Genomic DNA, 21,917 nt, shown 5'->3' on the forward strand with positions numbered 1-21,917 from the left:
AATGACAAATATAAATGCTGAAAATTAAGCATGTGTACTGGGTGACTGTTTCAGCCAGAGGTTCAGTGGCCCTCGGTAAACGCAGGTGAGCCTGGTGCTTGGTTCTGAAGTCAAACTTATAACTGTCTAAATTTCATGAATCAATCACTGTATGAATTCACTTCATAGTATACTCATCAGGAGTACAATTCCAAAACAAGCACGCATACAGCAACACTGTCTCTCACACACACACACACACACACACACACACACACACACACACACAGAGAGAGAGAGAGAGAGAGCCTGCCCTAAGTATTATTTAGCTACTCTTTCTCTCTCTGTCTTTGATTTATTAATAGACATCCAGACAGCCAAGATATTGTCAGATTTCATAAGAGGGGAGGGAGAGAGATCTTGCTCAACTTGTTGACTCGAACAATGGAACCAATTACTTGAAACACAATCCACTACTAGCGTACGGGCAGAAGGGACGGATGCCTGTTGGCTGGAGTGTAAACATGTGTTTATTTAGATCTGCGCGCACCAAGGACATTCTGACATGGCTGTGGTTGTAACTCCCGTAAACATCTCTGTGTGGTTAAGCAATCAGTTGCCCATGCATCGCAAATTTGATAATTCCAGAATGTTCTACAGCCTGAAAACCAAATCTGAAATAACATAATCTGGAATAAAAGTGAGATTTCAAAATATTTGACCATGTGATTATGTACAGCATGTGTGTCATGTCCGTCCTACTAAGTTTAATGAAACAGTTTAACTGAGCTGTGATGCTAAACAAAGCTAAAAGCAACTTTGTGATGGCCACTGGGAACTGGTTCACTCTTCAGCTGGACAGGATGCTTAGATGTCAGCCAGGGGTCAATTATATTACAGATGTGTTATGAACCTTTGGGACACTGGAGCATAAATATTTGGCCATTATCTGTGATTTTGGTGCTACCTGATGGCCATTTTATGTGCATTCACAAGATTTAAACTTTACTAGTCATTCTAAGAACTCACCAAAATCAATAAAGAAGGGAAACTCAACCTAGGTCTTGTGTTGGCTTTTCATTAAGTAAACTCCAAACAAAAGTAAAAAAACAAACAAAAAACAAAAACAAAACACGGTTGAATGCATTAAAGTGGTAGTCATTGAAAGACGTTTGGTTTATGGCACAAGATTCTGCTGAGTAGAGTGCAACAGTACTGGCTTTCGCCATCAACAGTGCCCCCCTGTGGTCATGTGCCAAAGCTGCAATTTCTCAGTATCTGCCAGTTAATGCAGATGGTGTTGTGCTTATATGTCAGTTTATGCCAGAGATGTTCACACCACAGACCTCAAGGTGCAGGTCCTACAGGTATTCCACGTTCCCTTCAACCAGGTGCCAGGTGTGAGGGCAAAATGGTATTATTTAATCAACTACAAGAGATTGCAAAATCCAGGAACAGATTGGGGATTGAGGTCCAGATTCCAATACCACTCGTTTATGCTATTAGACCATGTTAAATCCACACAGATGCCAGAATAGCGCAATTAATTTTATGGGTACATTCAAGACACAGAATGAAAAAATTCAAAAAATAAAATGCTTATTATTTAACTACAGAAACCCACAAAACCCACAAATGGTTAAACAGCCGGTTTTTATGGTGACTTTTATTATGTCTTTTATGACTTTTATTATATCCACACATTTCCAGGCAGTGTGATATATATATATATATATATATATATATATATATATATATATATATATATATATATATATATATATATATATATGTATATATAGATTATGCAACATAGATTCTGGGGTAGATTGAACCACAAAAGGTAGTACACCGAAACACCGACGCTGTGTACATGTCCCAAGGCTAAGGAGAGTCGTTTTGGGGTTCAGTCCCAAACTCCGTTCCTTCTCCCTGCCAGTTAACGTTTACGTCACCTTTAAGAAAGAAGAACCACCTCAGATCCGTTTAGCACCCTCTTTACAGGTCATAGTCCTTTCAAATCTCAGGCCTTCTCGTCCATTATATAAACAACCGTTCTCTTCTATGATTAAATACTGCCACATCCAATCCTGCTTCTCCCACTGTAGCTCAGTGAAGTGGATAACAGCTTTTTCTCCTTAGTTTAGTAAAGAAGGCCTTTATATGTGTCAGTGGTATTTTCGCTTTATCCAAAGGCTCACAGTTACACTTAAACACTAAACTTGGGACTCCTTGTCATTTCATTGTCGCGACAATGGTGAATTGGAAAGGTGCATATTTATATTGGCAGTGGGTATCAGTCAGTAGTGTTAATGGCATTGCTATTAGTTCCCGCTTTTAGGAAGTCCTATTCGCACATGCCTTATTTGCACAGAAGCACCTAAACAGAATCAATCCTCAGTCTTCAGAGCATTATTGTGTGAATAACGTCTTTCTTTTTGCAGGATGGCACCTAATAAATAATCTGTGTAAGAGAGGAACTATCATTCTAATGTTTGGAGGTGTTTATAAAATGTAATGGTTGAGAGCGTAGCAGAAAGTAGGGTTGCGTTTAAAATTGCATTTTTGGTTGGTTCTGAAGTTGCTGCTAATGTGAGCGCGTGAAAACGGCTCCTTAACGCAGCCCGATGGCTGTGGCGGTCTCTCGTAGAGAGCGAGGGCCAGCCTGGACAGTTGTAAGGTCAGACGGGCCACGCTTGGATGTGATTTGGAAAGTATCTCCACAGCACTGGGCCAAGAGAGAGACATGAGAAAGCCTCACAGAAGCCATGTCTCTGTGCAATAGACAAATACGCTGTTATGGACCATGTTATTAGAAATGATGGATTCATCTGCTCTCCTCCTCCAAATGTACGATTTGGATGAAAAAAAAAAAAAAAAAAAAAGCACTTTATAAGAATTATTTCATGCTCAGTTCTGACCGATACGACAGCTGTTTACAGTGCTTGAAGCTTACTGGGAAAAATGCTGACACACGGAACACAATCCACCGAGGTAAATATGTAACAGCTTTACGTAAACACTGACACTGCATGTTCATATCTACCGCAGCTTCTGCGAGACAGTGTGCCATGCCAAAAGCAGCCGGGCGCCGCTTCCTTCAGTAACTCCAGCCTTCTTAACTCTACACCGCAGGTAATCCTGTCCAGAGCGGGCGAAGGCGTTCCTGCGGATCAGCCCGGGCCGACTAATGCGGCGCTCTCTCGCGCTGCACTGCAGTGCCGCGGCTGCGTGAGACGGACGCGCGTGCGGCGCGCCCGCGCTCCTCCGGAAAAGAGCCGTTAACGCCGGGCCTCCGGTCTTTCCTGCCGCGCGCACATTATACCCTTCCGCGGCGTCGTCACGGCAACCCGCGCCTCGGAGGAGGCTTGCTCGGTGCCCTCTGTCAGCCGCGCGGTTTCCGTATTGCTTTCCCGAAGCCACGCACCGCAGCGAGGCGTAATTATGCAGACGGAGCGTCGCGTCTGACTGTCGTAATGGATGTTAGGCGTTTGCTGTCGGGGATGCTGTTTACAATATGCCTTTAAACAATATTCCCATTTCAGAAGACATTTGTGAGTATACTGATATCTGCGGGTTATGCGTAACAGTCCGGTACAGTGCTAGCTTATTTCCTGTTTTATGTCAGCACCAAAGCCGTATCAGCGTCACCGTAGCAACAGTATCTTAACCTCCCCTCTTCCTCCCCTCTTCCTCCCCTCAGCAGAGCGCCTGCCCCTGTCTCCTAATTCCTGGTTGCTAGGCGACGGGAGAGCGCGTCCAGTGGCACGAAATATACTGCTCGTTTCACACACAGTCACATAGCTTCTGTTTAAAGAAAACATAAGATTTATTCAATGAAAAATATATGTTGTTGTAGTATATATCTATTGTTATATATTTATCCTGACATTCTTATATCAAACGTCGTATTCTTAAGCCTCGGGTATTCGAGGAGGATGGTTATTCATTTAAAATGAATATGTTTGCTGGAAGTGCTCTTTTTCCTTTCGGAGTCCCTACTGGCTCTGCGGGCGTGTTACATGGGAAGACAGTATCACTGGATTTTTTTTTTTTTTCCCCCCTTCAGCATGATTAATAGGAATAGTTAGTTCTGAACAGATAACAGCGTTCAACAAAGGCCTGTATAAGTAGACGACACACTAGCTGTGGCTTGCACCTGCCTCTACCCACACCAACGTGTGTTTGCATCACAGCAGAACAAACCTCACACTCACAAGCACGCCGTCGAGCACGGGGAACAGCCTCCCCCGCAGTCCGGCCCAGGTCGGCCTGGACCTCAAACCAGTCACGGTTTCGTCCGCTGACGGACACCTCTGGTCTTTTTGTTTACACACCACAATAAGGAAAGATAATTGTCTGAAGGTAACAGAGAGATATGCCACAGGGATGGAATAAACCGTCATTTCTGGTCTGAAATCGGGTTTAAGCGTTCCTTTCCTTTATTTAAACCTCTGGCCAGTCTGGACAGGTTCTCGCCTTCAGGACCTTTCTGGCTGACTTGGTGCAGCACATGTGACACCTCCAAACTCCAGCTCTCAGTCAGGACGACCGCTCCGTCTCACACAGCCTGCCTGTCAACAGCCTTCCGAGTGATTTACCCAACAGAAATGTCCATCCTCCTTGCTTATTTGTTCAGGGATTTGCTGGCTTTGGCTGTCCCAACGGCTTCTTCAGCTGTGCCCTCCGTAGTCACGGCGGGCCGATCGACGGTCGCCTTGGAGACCGTGCCGGAGATGTCTGGTTCCCAGAGGAAGAACTCGTGCAGGAGTGTGTTCACCGTTTCAGGGCATTCCATCATGACCATGTGACTGCCCTCTTCAATTACCTTCAGGAAGGCAAAAAGGAGAATCTGGAAACAAACAGAATTCCTGTTAAAACACTGTAAACATCACGGCTCTAATAGTTTTATTTCAGGAAAACAATTCCTGTTAAAACACTGTAAACATCACGGCTCTAATAGTTTTATTTCAGGAAAACAATTCCTGTTAAAACACTGTAAACATCACAGCTCTAATAGTTTTATTTCAGGAAAACAATTCCTTTTAAAACACTGTAAAAACCACAGCAATAATAGTTTTATTTCAGGAAAGAGGCGGATTCGGTTGTATCGCAACATGCTTCTACCTTACAAGGTTGGTTCACAAATGTTTTGCAAAGGAACGCAAAACATGAATCCCCATGTCCTGTTCCTTTAAGAGCTCAGTATTGATTATATTACTTTTGAATAGTGATTTGCAAAACATGGCAAACAGCAACACTTTCCTTACATTGCTCTTTCATTGATTGATTTTCTTACTAAAAAAAAAAAGAAAAGAATTTTGCTTTGCTGCTAAGCCACTTAGCTACATGATGACAGTTAGCGTCCCTTTTAGCACATCTGCCAGCCAGCTTGTCTTGAACATGCTAACTAAACTGATCTTGGGTCAGTGTTTTTAAAGACAATGCAGTACATCTTCTTGGGCAACTTCTACCTCCAAAATCAATTACAACCACACCCCTGATTTCAGCAGAGGGCTGTGATTGGACAGTGATTACATGTCAATGTATCTCTGTTACCACCTGCGGGAGGGAAACCCTCCAAAAAGGATACTGAAGCCAAATTAAAACAAAACAAAAAAATGTAAATGTAAACCCTTTTTTGCCATTTTGCCCATTTTTGTTTTTCCAGAAAAATATTGTGCAAAAAAAAAAAAAAAAAAGTCAATAGAAATGATACCTACAGCTGCAGTTACATTTACAGACATGAGGCATCTGTAACTTTAAAAAGAAAATTAAAGCATTTTGTCTCATTTCATTTTCATCATTATCATGGTATTTCAATGCCGTAATTTAAATGAAATTGATAACAAAGAAAAGAAAATCAAATCTTGCATGATAGGCTACAAATTACAAATCGAGTGTGTCAGAAGTTCCATACGAGATAACAGTAAGTTTTAAGAGAGTTCAGTAAAATCAGAATAATTTAAACAGACTTCAGACAGTCAGAGGAAGTTCATTCCACCATCTCGTAACCCGTACAGAGGAGAGTCTCTATGGAGCAGTGAGCCTTCAGAAGACAAGAGACCAAACAAGCCCCTGTGTAGCTTCCCAAGAGAGAAAGGCTCACGAGTTGGAAAGAAGAAACCCGCAGTACTGGGTCAGGGTTGAAACAGTCCAGGGCGAGAACTGGACGTCAAAAGTTATTCCAAGGCTGACCAGGGAGTTCTCGAAGGAAACAGTGATGTCATGGTGAGGACCGGTTGAGCTTCAGGTGGTGAAGTCATCCATGAACCAGATGTCAAGCCAGATGCGCATTTCCAGAGCAATAGGCGGCATATCCGACAAAATACAAACGAAAACAAAAAGTGGATCAATTCCATAGCAGGATTCCTGCATAGTGGGAGCAGTGACTGGGTGGGAATTTATACAGCGTTGCAGCAAAGTAATGAGCTGCCCAGCATGACAGTGTGACTGATGCAGCCATCACCACTGAAAAAAATACCCATCAATCCCTTGCCATCAACAAGACAAGCAAACAGAAGAGGAAAAATTAATGAAAAAAAGAAACAATTTGACCGAAGCCATGATAAAACAAGTAGCTTTTCAGAGTTGGAAAGAGCTATGGGGCCTGAAAAGTTTCAAAACTGATTTAGCCACATTTCTGGTTGACAGGTAGCTAATTATCCCTGCTACCTGTCTACAGAAGTACAAAGATAGCAAGATGAACTGGTGGACCTCTACCTCTGTTTTGTAAGTACCACTCCGCTTCAGAGAAGCATCTCGGACCCTCTGCTGGGTTGTTCACGCAGTCTGTGCGAAAACGCTGACCTGTTAAGATGAGCGACGCATTGTTCACGACATGTTGATGTGTGCCCACTGCACGCAAATCCGTCACCCGAAGGCTCGCCACGATTCATTTTCAATGGGCAGTATGGGAAAATGCATGAGGGATTGTGGGACCGCGGGCGGCGCTAACCTGACTCACTGACCAATCAGGCAAAAGCAACATTCCAATGTCCGTGCACAAGGTCTGTAGTGTCTACATAGTTCCGTCTGCACAGCATGGAGGAAAAACTAAAAAGGTTTGTGTGGGTTCCCCATACTGTACGATCCGAATGTGAAGGAAGACAGAGACAAAAGAGAAAAACACACAGCATGTAAGAACGTTCCTAGTGAGTTAAAGTACAGTCAGCACAGGAACGTTTCCAGATCACTGAGAGCAGAGTCCTCTTCTTTCTCCAGTGCATGGTGCAGATAATCTGCAGAGTTTGAGCTCCACATTTATAGCAACTTTGGGCAGGAATGCATGTCATTGGATGCCATTGTAAATAAACAATTAAACTATAAACATTTACTGCCATAGTTCACAGAAATTTTAAAAGGCCTTTTAGAAAAAGGTTGATGAGAGCAGTCTAATTCAGACTTCATTTTGAAATTTATGTGAAAGTCACAATTTTATGACTGCAACATTCATGGGTATGCTATGTTGTAGACAGACACACGCCTAAAACAGCAAGGCACTGTCAAAGGAATATGGAAACCCAAGCAGTTCAAAAACAGATTTTTGACGCCTTGATAATGCGCAAACAACGCGTTGACAACATACGAACAAGACGCGGTCAACACGTTCACAACATGTTAAGAACGGGTAATCGCAGACGTCAATTCCGAATAATTTTTACAGTTATCCAGTTTGGACAAGTGAGTCTCATAAGTTCCCTGATGTGGAGTTAAACCATTTCTCTAACCATAGGGGTTTGCCAGAGGTGCCAAAATGGCGTACCCTTTGCTATGGGAACGAGTTCACCAAAATAATGATGAAAAAATACATATACAAGATATGAAAATGTGTCTTTGTTTTGTCAGGGGTTTAGCTATTGACTAGCTGGGTCTCACTGTTTACTGTTTTTCTTCTTTCTGCAGATGGCCTGTAGCCACAGGTCTCTTTGGTAATAACCTGCTTTTTGGGGAAGTAAATCATAAACTTTTTTTTTTAATTATTGCAATGCATAAATTTTAAGGCATGGTGCTATTTCTTTTTTCAATTTGGTACTTTTACTAAATTTTTACCCAAACTTGATTAAATTAAAAAAATTAAACTTTAAAGTGTGAAAGGAAAAGCAAGCCACAAGTTTTTATTTTGGCAGGATAATTACAATTATAGGATAATTAGTGGCACAGATTTATTGGATTTCCCTTTCATATCATCACAAAACAACAAAGACTCTGGGGTCAAAGAAGGCAATGCACCTCATACTTAGATTTCTTGAGCTGAAAGTGCAACACTGAAATGCAAGGCATCGGTATGGAATGCCTTTAAAGATAGAATGCATCATATCTGACAGAAATGACATGAAAACACAATTCCCTGATTGTTTTTCGGTAAATAAATCCAGAATTTACCAAGAACTGTTTTTATCTTTTGAAAGGTTTGGGACATGTTCTGCACATCACCAAAGGACAAGTAATATAATTTCTGCAGTGTGTCTCAGGATTTTCACCACAGTTTTGCTTTAAGGTTTCACATGGAATCTGCTCCAGATAAATGCTCAATAATTGCTTTTCCGCCCTGTAATTCAAGCACTCTGCTGTTCCCTTGGACAACTTCGAGATCAGTCAAAGCAAGGTGTGGAATTAATTCGATCTGTTAGATAATGTCGACATGTTTAATGTTGGTCATACTTAACCCTCCTCTCCTCTTAGTGCAATAGAGCGCCTTTGTTACAACTAGTACACATCTGCCACTTCTACAGAGATGTGCATAATGCCCCTTCACGAACGATACTCTCATCTCAGCACAGAGATGCGGTTGTTCGCAGCTGTCCTGTCAGCTCGGGAGGGTTAACTGCCACACAATGGCAAAGCCAGAAGAGAAATGCGTTACTGTGGCGTATGCTGTCACCACGTTACGTCTCTACGTGACGGTACTGGCTGTGGAGGAGTTAGGGGAACGAGGGCTGAATCATCTGCCCCTGTTATCACTTCACGATCATGTCACTGTTCAAATGGCCCCAAAGTGGCCAGTAGGGGGCGCCGTACCTCGGCCATGCGCTGGTCTTCGTCCATTGGCACAAACTTGTCGTGGAGGCCGTGCACCAGCAGGATGGGTGCGGTGAGCTCAGCGTGGTACACCTCGTCGCCCTCGGGCCAGTACTGGCCGCTCATCATGGCACGGAGGACAAACGGCGACACGTTGAAGGCGTTGCCCTCCTTCAGCAGCTGCTTCTCCTTAGCGCCCTGTCTGGCAAAGCCGGCCCTGAGAGAGAGGGATGGATGGAGAGAGAGAGAGAGAGCGAGAGAGAGAGAGAGAGAGAGAGAGAGAGAGAAAGAACGGTGGCAGAACGAGAGGACGATGGGGAGGGAGAGAGAGAGATGGAGAGAGAGAGAGAGAGAGAGAGAGGGACGAAGAGAGAGAGAGAGAGAGAGGGACGAAGAGAGAGAGAGAGAGGCAGAGAAAGTGGAGAGGAGAGAGAACGGTGGCAGAACGAGAGGACGATGGGGAGGGAGAGAGAGAGAGAGAGAGAGAGAGAGGCAGACAGTGAAAGTGAGAGGGAGGGAGAAAGTAGAAGAAAAGAGAATAATGTCAAATAATGAACGTGGTACTGCACCAAGGTGTTAAGCTGCGCTAGATAATGGCAGATAAGGATCTATGATCGGAGCAGTGAAGTCTCTGTGTGTAAGCACGCATGCTATGTTGGAGGGGCTCATACTTGAGGAAGCTCCAGGCGAGACAGGGGCCCAGACAGTGCAGCACGCACGAGGGCAGCTGGAAGACAGAGCACAGGCTGGGCTCCAGCGCCGTGGGACCTCCGCCGTTGATCATCACCACCTTGTGCACCTGCTCGGGGTACTCGTGGGCCAGGAACGTGCAGAAGGACACCCTGCGGCACGGGGGACAGGGTTTCCTCGGTGGAAGTCTCATACCATTCATCAAAAAAGGTCTGCGACTGTACTGGGGTCTGTAGTAGGCAACTAAAACATCACACACAGTCAGGCTGCACCAATCAGGAAACGTCTCCACAAGGAGGAGGTTGTCTGTGTCTGCGCATGTTGAGAGCATCACAGAAGGGCCGGCTAGCCGTGCACATCTTTGGGTTAGGGTTAGGATTAGGGTTAGGGTTTGGGTTAGGGTTTGGGTTAGAGTTTGTGTTGGGTTAGGATTAGGGTTGGGGTTGGGGTTTGGGTTTGGGTTTGGGTTTGGGTTTGGGTTTGGGTTGGGGTTTGGGTTAGGGTTTGGGTTAGGGTTTGGGTTTGGATGGAGGGTGTGCACTCCTTCCATGACTAAGCAAGAACTGTAATATCGATGATAGCAACTGTAACCTGCAAATGTTTTACATTAAATGCACAGCGTATTCTAACTGTTATATAGATGTAGAGACTGTCAAAACAGCCAGAAAGTGCACAAGGTTTCCAGAGGCCCAGAAATACAGGAGGTTCCAGATAGAGGCCCTTCATCAGCTTTCTGGTTCTCTTTTGGCCTTCAGAACTGCAGTAATTCTGGAAACCTTATATATATAGAACCTACAGAAGCTTACCCATACGAGTGGCCAATCAGAATGTTGCGCTTGCGAGCATATCTCTTGAATATGGCCCGCAGGTCCTCGGCCAGAGCGTAGAAGGTGTACGCAGCGGCTATGTGGGGCGCCGTGCTGGCCCCGTGGCCTGCTAGATCGGGGGCAATGACCTCATACCCCAGCCTGGAGAAGAAGTCCAGCTGGCGACCCCATATATCCAGCGAGCCGCCCACGCCGTGGATAAAGAAGAGGGCCACGTCGGGGTGCATACCCTTACAGCTGCTGATGCGCCGTTCAGAGTCGATGAGCACCGTGCGCTTGGGTTTCCGCCTGCGGCGTCTGGGCGGGGGCGCGGGCCTCTGCTGGTCCGCGGCGGACGGGTGTGGAGGCACGGGCTTGGGGTCGGGGGAGGACGGGGCGGTGGAGTAATCGGCCAGCTCCACCTCCACGGTGCTGCACGGCTCCACGTCGCCATCGGGACACTGCAGGATCTCCGAGTGCAGGACATCACCCAGGTTCTCAATCACCAGCTGCCCATTGCGGTACACTGTGATCTTGCGCTTGCAGTGGACGCTGGCGCCCAGCTCTGCGGGACGCTCGGACGCGGCGGGACGCTCGGGCAGGATGTGGCGCACACGTAGCACCCGTCCCGGTTTCACCTCCACGAACTCAAAGCCGTCAGCAGGACGGGAGTCCGACGAATCCACAGGCAGGACTGCACTACTGCTCTTACCTGTCAGACAGCACAGGAGGCCCTCAGTGATGCTGGTCAACATGACGTCTGCTTGCCTGGACAAACAAGGAGCAGATATGGTCAGTCTGATCAGAAAACAGCTATACTCAGGAGCTTAAATAATCAGACCCCAAAAAAAATTTTTTTTAGCTTTATCAAAGTTTAGCATTATCCAGTAATAAGCAAATCCAAAATATGGAGTTATACAGGAATGGGATCTTGAAGCCAAAATCAACTTTAAATTCCCCATAAATCCTTTAAATTCAGAATGAGTCTCATCGTGTATCCAAAAAACACGCTTGGTGACAAATATAGTATCAAATATAGTAGTTGTGTTTGCATTGAGCTGTTGCTTAGCAACATGAGCTGTTGTGACATGCTGTAGAGGCACGGAATGGAGGCACAGTGAGATACACAAAAGAGGCAGAGAGGGACCGGTGACGTGCTCGCAGCCTGCGGGCATACACACTTTTACAGGCACAACAGAAAGGCTTTCTGGGAGCTCCGGGTCCGCACTCTCAACCCGAGTTTACGACAGGCAGAGCGCAAGCACTCGGGATGGATTCTTTCTGCCAAGTCTTGCCTTGGTGTCATTTCTATCCTGGGCATTATTAAAACACCCAGCACCAGAACCAGGAGCGGGGGAAGACCGCCCGTTCACCCACAGGGACGATCTCGGATCTCCTTCACACTGGCCGAGTCACAGCAGCTGGTGGGTGGCTTGGCTCAGCGCTGTGGTGTCTGTGGTTGCAAGGCACTCTGGGTCCCATTATGACCCAGACCTTCATCTTAAAAATAGCCCGGTATCTTCCACCATGCCTTCCCTTATGTATTAATACAGAAAGGCTTCCATAGCACATGACTGCCCCAGCGCCAGCTGGTAAAAGGAACGCCGTACTGGGCCAGGATAGGGTCTCTGTAGAGAGCGAATGTATGCCGGCCTGCCATTCTCCAGTCGCAACCCACCAACGCTCGAAGCTGTGTATGAACTGTCCTAGACAGGAGCGTCCAGAAGCAGACACACAAAAGGCCAGACAGAGGTCAGGTGGGACGCCGGCTGAGCAGGCTATGTTTTGGATGTACGCTTGTGTCTCCTGTGTTTCCATCATTCTGTGGTCACAGTCGTAATTCTGTGTGTCGGTCTCTTAGCTCTGAAGTGGTTAGATGCTGTAATGTAATTTCTCATATTGAGATCTCCATTATGGGTCACTTTTATATGGATGGTTACGAAGTTGCGTTTGCAACTTTTTGCTGCAGTTTAGCTGGAGTTTCACGGGTAGGAAACGTCATACTTTAATAAGACAGGTCCTCCCCAGCCCGGATCAGGTCCACTCGTTACATGTGGCCGTGGATCCACTGTAGCCTACAGGCACGGCTCAAGTCTCCGTAGCCGCACATGTGCCAGTAGACCACAGAGACCGGCCCCCGGGAACACAGGACCGAACGCAGCCCAGCTGGGGCGCTCTGAGCGGCAGACGTAGCTGCAGATCCAGTCAAGCTGCAGCTCTCCAGCAGACCAGTGCGTAGAAGAACCGCATGCTGTCCAAGGCTTCTCTCTCTCTCTCTCTCTCTCTCCCTGGCTCTCTTTCTCCTCTCCTACTCTCTCTCTCCCTCTCTCCCTTCCTCCGTGACTCTCTCCCCCATCCCCCATTTGGCCATCTTCAGAAAAAAACGATATAACACCAGCATCTCGCTTTCCAACCCTGTAATTTCTCCCTCTTTTTCTTCCTCTTCCTCCTCCTCCTCCTCCTCTCCCTCCTCCCCCCTCCCTCTCACTCCTCTGGCCTGGTTTTCCCGAGTTCACTCCGAAGCTCCGTACTTTAACGGCACTCTACAGGAGGTTACCACATGCGGATTCTGCAACCTCGAGAGACGTTTTTCCGGAGTAGCTCGCCGCTAAATACTGCGCCCTTCAGGCTCACCGCCTGTCCAGGTCTGCTGGACCCACGGTACACCAGCACAAGCCTGACACTGCACACAGGAAAGTGCTCGCAACAGTCGGATGCAGTAATCGGAGACGATGCCTCGATTTAGAAATACCTGGTTTTCTATCCCGTGGCACTAACAATGTCACTGGGCTTCTGGTGCAGGGAAGGATCCCCCTCGAGGGTTTCAGAGCCCAAATGAAAATGCTTCACCTTGAAACTAGGGGACTGAATGTGTGACCAGTCTACGGGAAGCTTGAGGGTCTCTTAGCAGGGAAGTTGATGTTATAATTTGGGTTCATTTCACTTGCTTGCAACAGAAGGCAGTTTAATTGCAGTTCACATTGTTGTGTAGAACCTTTGTCACGTGACCCATTTATTGAGACATGAGCGGCGTGATCCCAGGTGCTGCACTGTGAGTGTGTTTGGAATTCACATTTACAGACTGTGTGTTCATGCTGCTGAGAGTAGTCACTTCAGAAATGCATCCTGATGCAGGGAGTATAAGGATGAACTCACCCTACTGCACTTTAGCTCACAGCCTCAGTATGATCTCATGGTGAAGCTGATGTTGCCCCGAGCCATCGGTTTAGTCCCCTCAGTCTGTCTCTAGAAACTGTTGTGCATTTTCTTAATTTCCTGCAGCCTGAGGGTTCACTCTAGATGTCTGCACCAGCACCCCCTCCAAGAGCAGAGAGAGAACTGCCAAGCTTTACACAACCACGCCTCACCAAAGCAACGCTTCGCCATGGCAACACTGGGTCACGGCCTTGTTTCATCATGGCCACAGATGGAGTAAATGATATCAGTAAAGCACCAATAAGGGGCCGCAAAACAGTGCCACCGCCACACCTCCCGTAGTTTGGTATGGTAGATGCTAACAGTGGGCATGGAAATGCAGCCAAAGGGGCGTGGCAAATGCCAAGAGTGGGTGTGGTCAATGTTGTTGATCAGGAGCCACAAATGTTGTGGTACCACAATTGGCCTGCAAGTCACCAGAGTGATGGGGCCAGTTTGCACCATAGAGCACAGAGGTTAAGGACCATCGAGCCGCAGGGTGGAGGATGCCAGCAAGCCCAGTGGCACACGTGACATCCCTGAGGAGCGTGAAGGGCAACTGGTCCTTGTAAATGAGACTGCCTGAAGCAGGTACAGTTCACCGCTTCTCCACAGGGAAGCCCATTAAAAGACTGGAGTTCCACACAAATCGATACTGGAAGGAGAGTTGCATAGATGTGGTGAGAGTGAAGGACAGAATCAGGGAGAGAGGTGGAGACAGAGAGGGAGAGAGAGAGAGAGAGAGAGAGAGAGGGAGGGAGGGAGGGAGGGATAGAGACAGCAAGAGAAGGTTGAGGAGAGGCGAGGCAAAAACACCTGTCAGTCCTGACTCCACAAAACCTGTGAACTTGTGACGCATTTTAGAGACACATAAAAACAAAGATATGATGGCCTGGAATTATACAGGACATTTTCAAGCTCAGCTCTATCTGGGACAATAATTCGATCCTTTAGCCAAGGCCTTGCTTGTAGCATTATATACTTTGGATGGGTCCTACTGTCTTTGTACCGTAAACTTTGGAACATTCATAATAGGTAAATAAATTGATATATTTCAAAGCAAGACACATATATGTGGTATAAAGAATAGTACAGCGTGAAGTCTTTAAAAATGAATACTATAAATACTGACAATCTCCATCATTTCTTTAACTTGCCCTAAGCATTAAGCAAAATAAACCACAGGTTACCACCATAAACTGGCTTTAGTGTTATCAATATCATTCTTTTATTTGATGTCTCTGGTTAACATTTATTCGGGCTAACAGTTCCTCGTGATGTGCGAGGGTAGATATTACGTGGATTAGCAGATACTGACGTGTAATCCTTCAATCTGCAATGCAGAAGAGGCATACGGTCCGGCCTGGCGGATTCAGTCCTGGACTGGACCAGAGTTGTGCTGTAGACTAATATATCACAGTTCTACACCACAACGGATGCACAACTGTTTCGCTTCATTACTGTTGTTCAGCTGACCATATTTATCGCCGAGACAGCGTTTTCCCTAATAAGTTTCGGTAAACAAGTGCACGTCAATGACTCTAATGCATCAGAAAAAGACATTTAGGCGACACAGTCTGTGTCTAGCAGTAGTCTATGATGGCAGTTCGCATATGTGGGTACAGCACACATGTCATTGCTACTGATCGCTTGCTGCGCAACATTTCGCAAACGAGACGGCATTGCTCTGCTGGCAGCGCTGACCCGCAGCGATGCGCGCCTACAGCCCAGTAACGCGCTCTGCGTTTTCTTTATTATAATGAATAATGTGCGGCATTAGGGTGTCTTACCTGGGATGCTGTGGCTTAGAGTGGGGGGTCCCTGGGGTCTTCTTGATCTGCAGAGATGCAGTGGCATTCAATTGGGTTTTTTTTTTTAAAAAACAATCTTTCTAATTCGTTGCGTACCACCGGATATTGTAATTTAACCGGAATATGAGAAACAGAAGAGGAACGACTGGCATAGTTTCTGCGCAGGATTCCGGATTCAACTAATCAAACGAAACCGAAGATGGATGCTATCGTTGGTCCTCTGGCATCCACAGAGCGCCCGTGGTGAGTCTCTCGTCAGCATCCCCGCTTTGCAGTGCACACAGGCGGATAAGCGCCAAGCCAATGCCCTTGTTTTCCGCAGCCGGAGGGAACCTTTCTGTCGTTTTTCTTTTTTTTCCTCGCTTGACTGACGCGTAATGAGACGAATTGCATCGGTAGGAGGTACCCAATACGACCCCCCCAGTCCTGTTGCTAAGGTCGTGCGAGAGCACCAAGTGAGTCTGCGCCTCTCTGCACCAAGCGTTATGATGGATGCGCTGTGGTGGCAGACGCTCCAAAACATTCGCTAAAATAATTATGTTTTATGTTTTAATAGGAAGCATGTGTCTAGTGGCTACGCTGCTTACATACACGTAGACAACAATCAAAACAAATATATTTAAAGATTTGTTGAACCTGAATGTAGCAGTCTGTAAAACAGCGTACTCAGTGTGAAAAAAAACAGCTGTTAAAAATAAGCCAAAAAAATAAAGATATCATTTACTTTCTTTCCATTAAAAGCAAACACTGATGCTAAACCATTAGGAAATAAATGACACATGATAAGAGTTTTACGTGTTGGTCAGAATCTTCTCATTCCTTACAGAGTCCGACACTTGCTGTCTTGTCTGTATTTCATCCCCTGAGCTGTCAAATGGATCTAACCTAGTCATACCATAGTAATCAGTTGCCACATCCAGAGAGTGGAATTGTAGCTTTTTAAATTCTAAACAAAAGAAAACATAACAGAAAACATCCATAAGTTGGTTAGTAAGGACAACTATGATCATATGGACAGAGCTGGCAATCAACGAGTGCGCTTCCTTTAAGCCACTACGGGGTCTCCATACGTGTAGTCCTCCTTCATGGCAAGGTTATGCTGCTCCCCTTTACCTCCCTTATACGAGCTGGTGACAATTCAGGCCCAACCTACCTCACCCTGTGGACAAAACGAAAATGACACCCAGTATTACCAAACCTTGTAGTAAGACATGTTCAGAGATGCAAAAACATGGCCAATACCTACTGGGGCCCCGGTTAAGACTAGATGAAGTTAAATGTCAGTCATGTTCAAAAGAATATTATGAAAAATGTTATTTATCAGGGCAGGGAGGTGCTCATAAAAGCTATCCCAGTTGAAAATTCTTCCAGAATAAGTTTTTTTTTGGCTACTTTTAGTTCCATGTCTAAGGTGTGTCAAGGGTGTTTCCCTCCTCTGCCCAGTCTGTTAATACTGCACCTGGATACCTTTAGGGGGTTTCACTGGGTTTGGGTGTGACTGCATTTCAAGATTGATGGTGGATCTTTAATGACACTGAAAACCAATCTGCGTTTCTCTAGATATTTCACAACATATCAATGTTTGGAAAGCACAACAATCTTACTTTTCATTTTATTGTTTTATTTGTATTCATTTTGTATTGTAATTGTGTTTATTTATGTGCTAAATATTTTTTTTTCTATAAATACTATATATATATATATATATATATATATATATAGAGAGAGAGAGAGAGAGAGAGAGAGAGAGAGAGAGAGAATATATATTCCTCTATGCACCCGTTTTCTGTTTCCTCAGTCTGGACAGAGCACTCTCCACCATTTCACTGTGAGTTATACTGTGTATGACTATGTATGTGACAAAAAAAACAAACTTAAACTTGAACTACTGCCTACTAAATGACTTATTAGAGAACTGGAAGTAAAAAAGGCTCATCCTCCACATGCCCCACTGTGTGTGTGTGTGTGTGTGTGTATGAAGAATTCATGTTAATTTATAATATAATTCATGTGAATTTATAAATTCTCCTTTCACTGCCCTAGGATCCACAGCATTGCAAACCTGCCCAAGACTCTCCCCAAGGAAGACCATGGCATTGCAGACCTGCCCAAAACTCTCCCGAAGGAAGACCGCGGCATTGCAGACCTACCCAAAACTCTCCCCAAGGAAGACCGCGGTATTGCAGACCTGCCCAAATCTCTCCCCAAGGAAGACCGCGGTATTGCAGACCTGCCCAAATCTCTCCCCAAGGAAGACCGCGGCATTGCAGACCTGCCCAAAACTCTCCCCAAGGAAGACCGTGGCATTGCAGACCTGCCCAAAACTCTCCCCAAGGAAGACCGTGGCATTGCAGACCTGCCCAAAACTCTCCCCAGGAGTTGCGGACTATACAGTACTCGATGCTGTCCTCAGCCGCCCCAGCCAGCCCCGGATATGATGTGGTTCATGACGGGGAGGTAATGAGGCTCAGCAAACACGCCTCCAGGCCTCTGGTCACCATAACACCACAACCACTGACCCAGGATGTCAGAATGGTGAGTGATGACCATCAACAGTTCAGAAGTTCAGAAGCACAGTGATTCAGGTCAAAAGTTTAGCGGTAAAAACCTAAAGAAATGTTTTTCACTGTAATTCACTCTAACTCATCCATCACGTTGACATTTATTTCACAATCAACAGGCGTTTCATTGAGATTTGGGCTCCACTGAGAATAAGGGCGGGAGTGCTTGTGCATGTAGCTCACAGGGAGTGTGAAGAGGCGGATTTGTCAGTGCTCACTGAACACTGCGGCACAGATCTCCATATCATATGTGCTTCTGAGGTCGAAGCCTTGCCTGATTGGCCCGTTTTTGTAGATCTCAGCTTTCGTGCGGACTCGTCCGGAAACCTTCCCATAATCCCCCACTTTCCACGCGGTGTAGTTTTCCACGTTGGAACACCACCTGAAGAAGGAGCAAGTCCCGCACTGGTTAAACGGCTCACATCCTGCACACAAACACGTGGGTGCAGCCAGGGCTGATGTCACAGTATGTCCTGACCTTCCTGTTTAACTGGCTAAGAGTGCACATTAATACTTTAATTACACACTTAATATCATTTAATGTAATAAACATATTAATTTCATATCATTAATTAAGCAAACTAAGCATTAAGCTTAATTGTAATTACGCTTTAAGATTAACTGTAATTACATTAATAAATATTAGACACTATAATATTGTAAGTGGGAATACATATAAAGCATTTAAGTATCATTTTAAAAATTAGTTGTTGTTTTTATTTATTTATTTATTTTTGTAGGGGACGCATTATTGAAGAGGTAATAGAAAACCAGTGTATTAATTTCAGTATCAGGGAGACTCCGAGCTTATTTGAGCTTTGGCTTCATAGTTGTTGCAGGTTTCGTCTGGATTGCCCTGCTCGCGTGCGTAAGGGATCTCCTCCCAAACAGGAGCCGGGTAGGCTGCCGGCCACGCGCCTTTCCTTTTGAAGTGTATCCGAACTTAATGAAATCACCAAAGAGTTTCATTGCAGCAAATTAACAAAAAAGAGAGAGAGTATTTTAAAATGGACTTTGGGTGCAGCCAGGATGGGATGGCGATAACAACATGACAACATTGATGTTTGTTGTTCTTACCTTATAAACAGAGGTCTTATATCCTTTACTGGCTTATAACAGGAATGAGATATTTGTCCGATGGCGTTTAATTCTGGATCCAGTGTAAAAATGTCGAAAACAGATGAGAGCCAAAACAAAAACTCTACTAACTGTCGCCATGCCGAAATTCAAGTTCAAGTTCAAGTTCAAGTTTGGTTTATTCGTCACATACATAGTCATACACAGTATAACTCGTAGTGAAATGGTGGAGAGTGCTCTGTCCAAACTGAGGAAAGGAAACAGGGGTGCATAGAGAAAAATATATATATGTAAGATAAATATATATACTCTATGTATGTACAAAATATATTAACAATGTATGTACAATATATGTATATTATGATTATATACACAATGTACAATGTATATGGTTGGGTATATATGTACACAATCTACAGAATGTACAGATCCATTTTGTATAATAACATATCCACAGTTGTTGTGTAACAAGGTAATTGAGTATAAATCTATATATACAGATGTACAGATATACAGTTGTGTTACATGGTGGTGGTGGTCCCCACAGTTTATCAGTTTCCCTGATTCAGGGCCCGAATGGCCTGTGGGAAGAAGCTCCTCTTCAGCCTCTCTGTCTTGGTCTTCAGGGAGAGAAAGCGCCTCCCTGACCTCAACAGAGAGAAGAGTCTATTGTTGGGATGGGTGGGGTCCTTCACAATTTTCCTGGCCTTGGTCTCTCTGTGTGTGCGTTCTCAAGTAAATTATTGCTTGGACGTTGGCAAACAATAAAAATGAATAAACAATGCCCCCTATCTTCTTGGAGTAGAATAGTTGTTCATAAAAGTATGCGTTACATAAAATAGGTAAATTTTAAAAAAAGGATCAAATTGCACTTTACAGTATTTTCTTAGGACTCTTTATTGATGTATATCAGATTATATCACATTATGTAGTTAATTAGAGAAAATGAAGTTTTGTTTTCTCGACACCTCAATAAAATGACTCTGTGAGCATGAGAAAACATTGTTTTATATGCCATGATAATGAAATAATAATCACGGTAAAACGGAGTAAAAAACAATGCACACCCATGGCACTTTAGGACTTCCATATGTATGAGATCCTTTGTCTGGATGTCATCTTAGAGGATAATATAAAAAAGTTACAATCCAAGCCTTACAGTAGTAATAATTATAATCATACTTATATTTCTTAATAATATTTTCATTCTTTAGGGTACGTCATACATCATGTGCGGATGAATGCTGTATATTCTGCATGGATCTATAATAAATATTATTAGGAAGGAAGTTGTACTTCCACATCTCTTTATCAATTAATTATAAAAGTAGAAAGCAGCTTTATTAAATTAGTTACTTCAGCGCCACTGTAAGATCTCCATGTTATGAATGGTTCAACTGACTCAGCTTTTATTCCAGTAGAGGGCACCGGTGTATTTCCCAACTCTGTGCGTGTGTGTGTGTGTGTGCGTGTGCGTGTGTGTGTTTGTGTGTGTGTGTGTGTGTTTGTGTGTGTGTGTGTGTGTGTGTGTGCATGCGTGCACATCAGGCCCTTTGTGGAATGTATTACATCTGTTCACCATACTTCAGAGCACATATTTCTTGGGACAGTTCTCATTTTTGGTTGCCTGTCCCTGGCTGGAGCTATCTCCAGAAATGTTCCCGTTTTTCATTGTGAACTGAAAACACGCAGAAAGTCCTAAGAAAGTTCTGCTAGCAGGGCAGACGGGCTGACGTCTGGCGTGCTTGTTTTTCCAGCAGATGGGGCTGGCGGTCACTGCCCACTGCCACCATTTCTCTGCCTAGATTTACAAAATACCTCTGCGTAAAACTCCACCAGAGGCGTCAAGTGAGTCCACGACAAACGTCTTTTCAAGACTTGAATGTAAGTTACCGTGCAATTGTAACGCGAGGTGGCCCGAGTGCCGCAGGGTGAGGGGCAGGACGCACAGACGCAGGACGCACTCACAAGCATCACACACGATTAATATAAACAAGAAACAGTTAACATTAAACACGGATAAAGAGAACATTACATCCACAATGACCAACACGCTACACACCAGGTTCAGGTGTGCAGGTGTGGCCATAAACAGATCCTCCCACTACACGTGGCTGGCCAAACCACGTGATTCGCGGGAGGCGAGCGTTCCGTGACAGTAATCTACAAATAGTGCAGTATTTTTAAAAACTTTTCAGTCATCCATATATAACAAATGGCATAGTAATAAACTCTACTGATTATTTTCTTTACTGAGTGTTCCATAGTTACCATACCTTCACTCACCACGTGGGGGCTACTGTATGATTTTTTGACACGGTTTATAACGCTTTATCAGTCAGCCAGTTTAATACAGTCCATCAGTCTCTTCCATAGGTTAAACCATTGGATATTTCAATGATATATTGACTGTCCAACTGGAAATGTCACCATACTTGTATGATTACTTGTATGATTCAATTTACTCAATAGTTCACCTGCCTTGCATTTTAACTCCTGTTTTGTCCAGTCAGCAGAGTGCTTGGAGTTGAGATTGCCATATAATTCAATTAATCACAGCATAGTTTCCCTTAAACGCAGCCCATCAGAGCCTCTTACCAAAACGGAACAGGTATCTTAATGTAATCAGAGTCATTTGGATTATTTGCCAGTATACATTCCCTGGAGGCAGGAGACTGAAGCCAGACAAGCAGGTCTGTTTATTAAAGAATAATATGAATATGAGATATGGAATTCCACTCCAGACGCATTACACAAAATTCCTCAGCCTGGTTTCG

At 44.7% G+C, this 21,917-nt stretch overlaps 2 protein-coding genes across 2 annotated transcripts; both read right to left on the reverse strand.

Moving 5' to 3' along the window:
- Nucleotides 1-1,783: 1,783 nt before the first annotated feature.
- Nucleotides 1,784-15,970, reverse strand: abhd8a (abhydrolase domain containing 8a). The gene is made up of 5 exons (XM_027017416.2): nucleotides 15,482-15,970; nucleotides 10,497-11,264; nucleotides 9,672-9,842; nucleotides 9,001-9,217; nucleotides 1,784-4,831 (listed from the first exon to the last, which is right to left on the reverse strand). The coding sequence occupies exons 2-5, from the start codon at nucleotides 11,249-11,251 to the stop codon at nucleotides 4,607-4,609; spliced, it is 1,368 nt and encodes a 455-aa protein (XP_026873217.2). The 5' UTR covers nucleotides 11,252-11,264; nucleotides 15,482-15,970; the 3' UTR covers nucleotides 1,784-4,606.
- A 577-nt stretch (nucleotides 15,971-16,547) lies between these two features.
- On the reverse strand, nucleotides 16,548-19,281 carry LOC113581935 (cathepsin Z). Its single transcript, XM_035528098.1, is given in 6 exon segments — nucleotides 16,548-16,661; nucleotides 17,863-17,917; nucleotides 17,919-17,995; nucleotides 18,301-18,488; nucleotides 18,871-19,005; nucleotides 19,269-19,281. Coding segments are annotated over 6 exon segments (582 nt in total).
- Between the last annotated feature and the right edge of the window lie 2,636 nt (nucleotides 19,282-21,917).

Source organism: Electrophorus electricus, chromosome 7 (genome assembly GCF_013358815.1).
Source record: "Electrophorus electricus isolate fEleEle1 chromosome 7, fEleEle1.pri, whole genome shotgun sequence".
Taxonomy (NCBI): domain Eukaryota; kingdom Metazoa; phylum Chordata; class Actinopteri; order Gymnotiformes; family Gymnotidae; genus Electrophorus; species Electrophorus electricus.

Excerpts from the sequence above, each read along its gene's own strand:
- abhd8a (XM_027017416.2), bottom strand. The coding sequence starts at position 11,251 with ATGTTGACCAGCATCACTGAGGGCCTCCTGTGCTGTCTGACAGGTAAG. Across the intron at positions 9,843-10,496 it reads CTGATTGGCCACTCGTATGG|GGTGTCCTTCTGCACGTTCC; the intron begins GTAAGCTTCTGT and ends CCCGTGCCGCAG. Across the intron at positions 4,832-9,000 it reads AAGACCAGCGCATGGCCGAG|ATTCTCCTTTTTGCCTTCCT; the intron begins GTACGGCGCCCC and ends GTTTGTTTCCAG.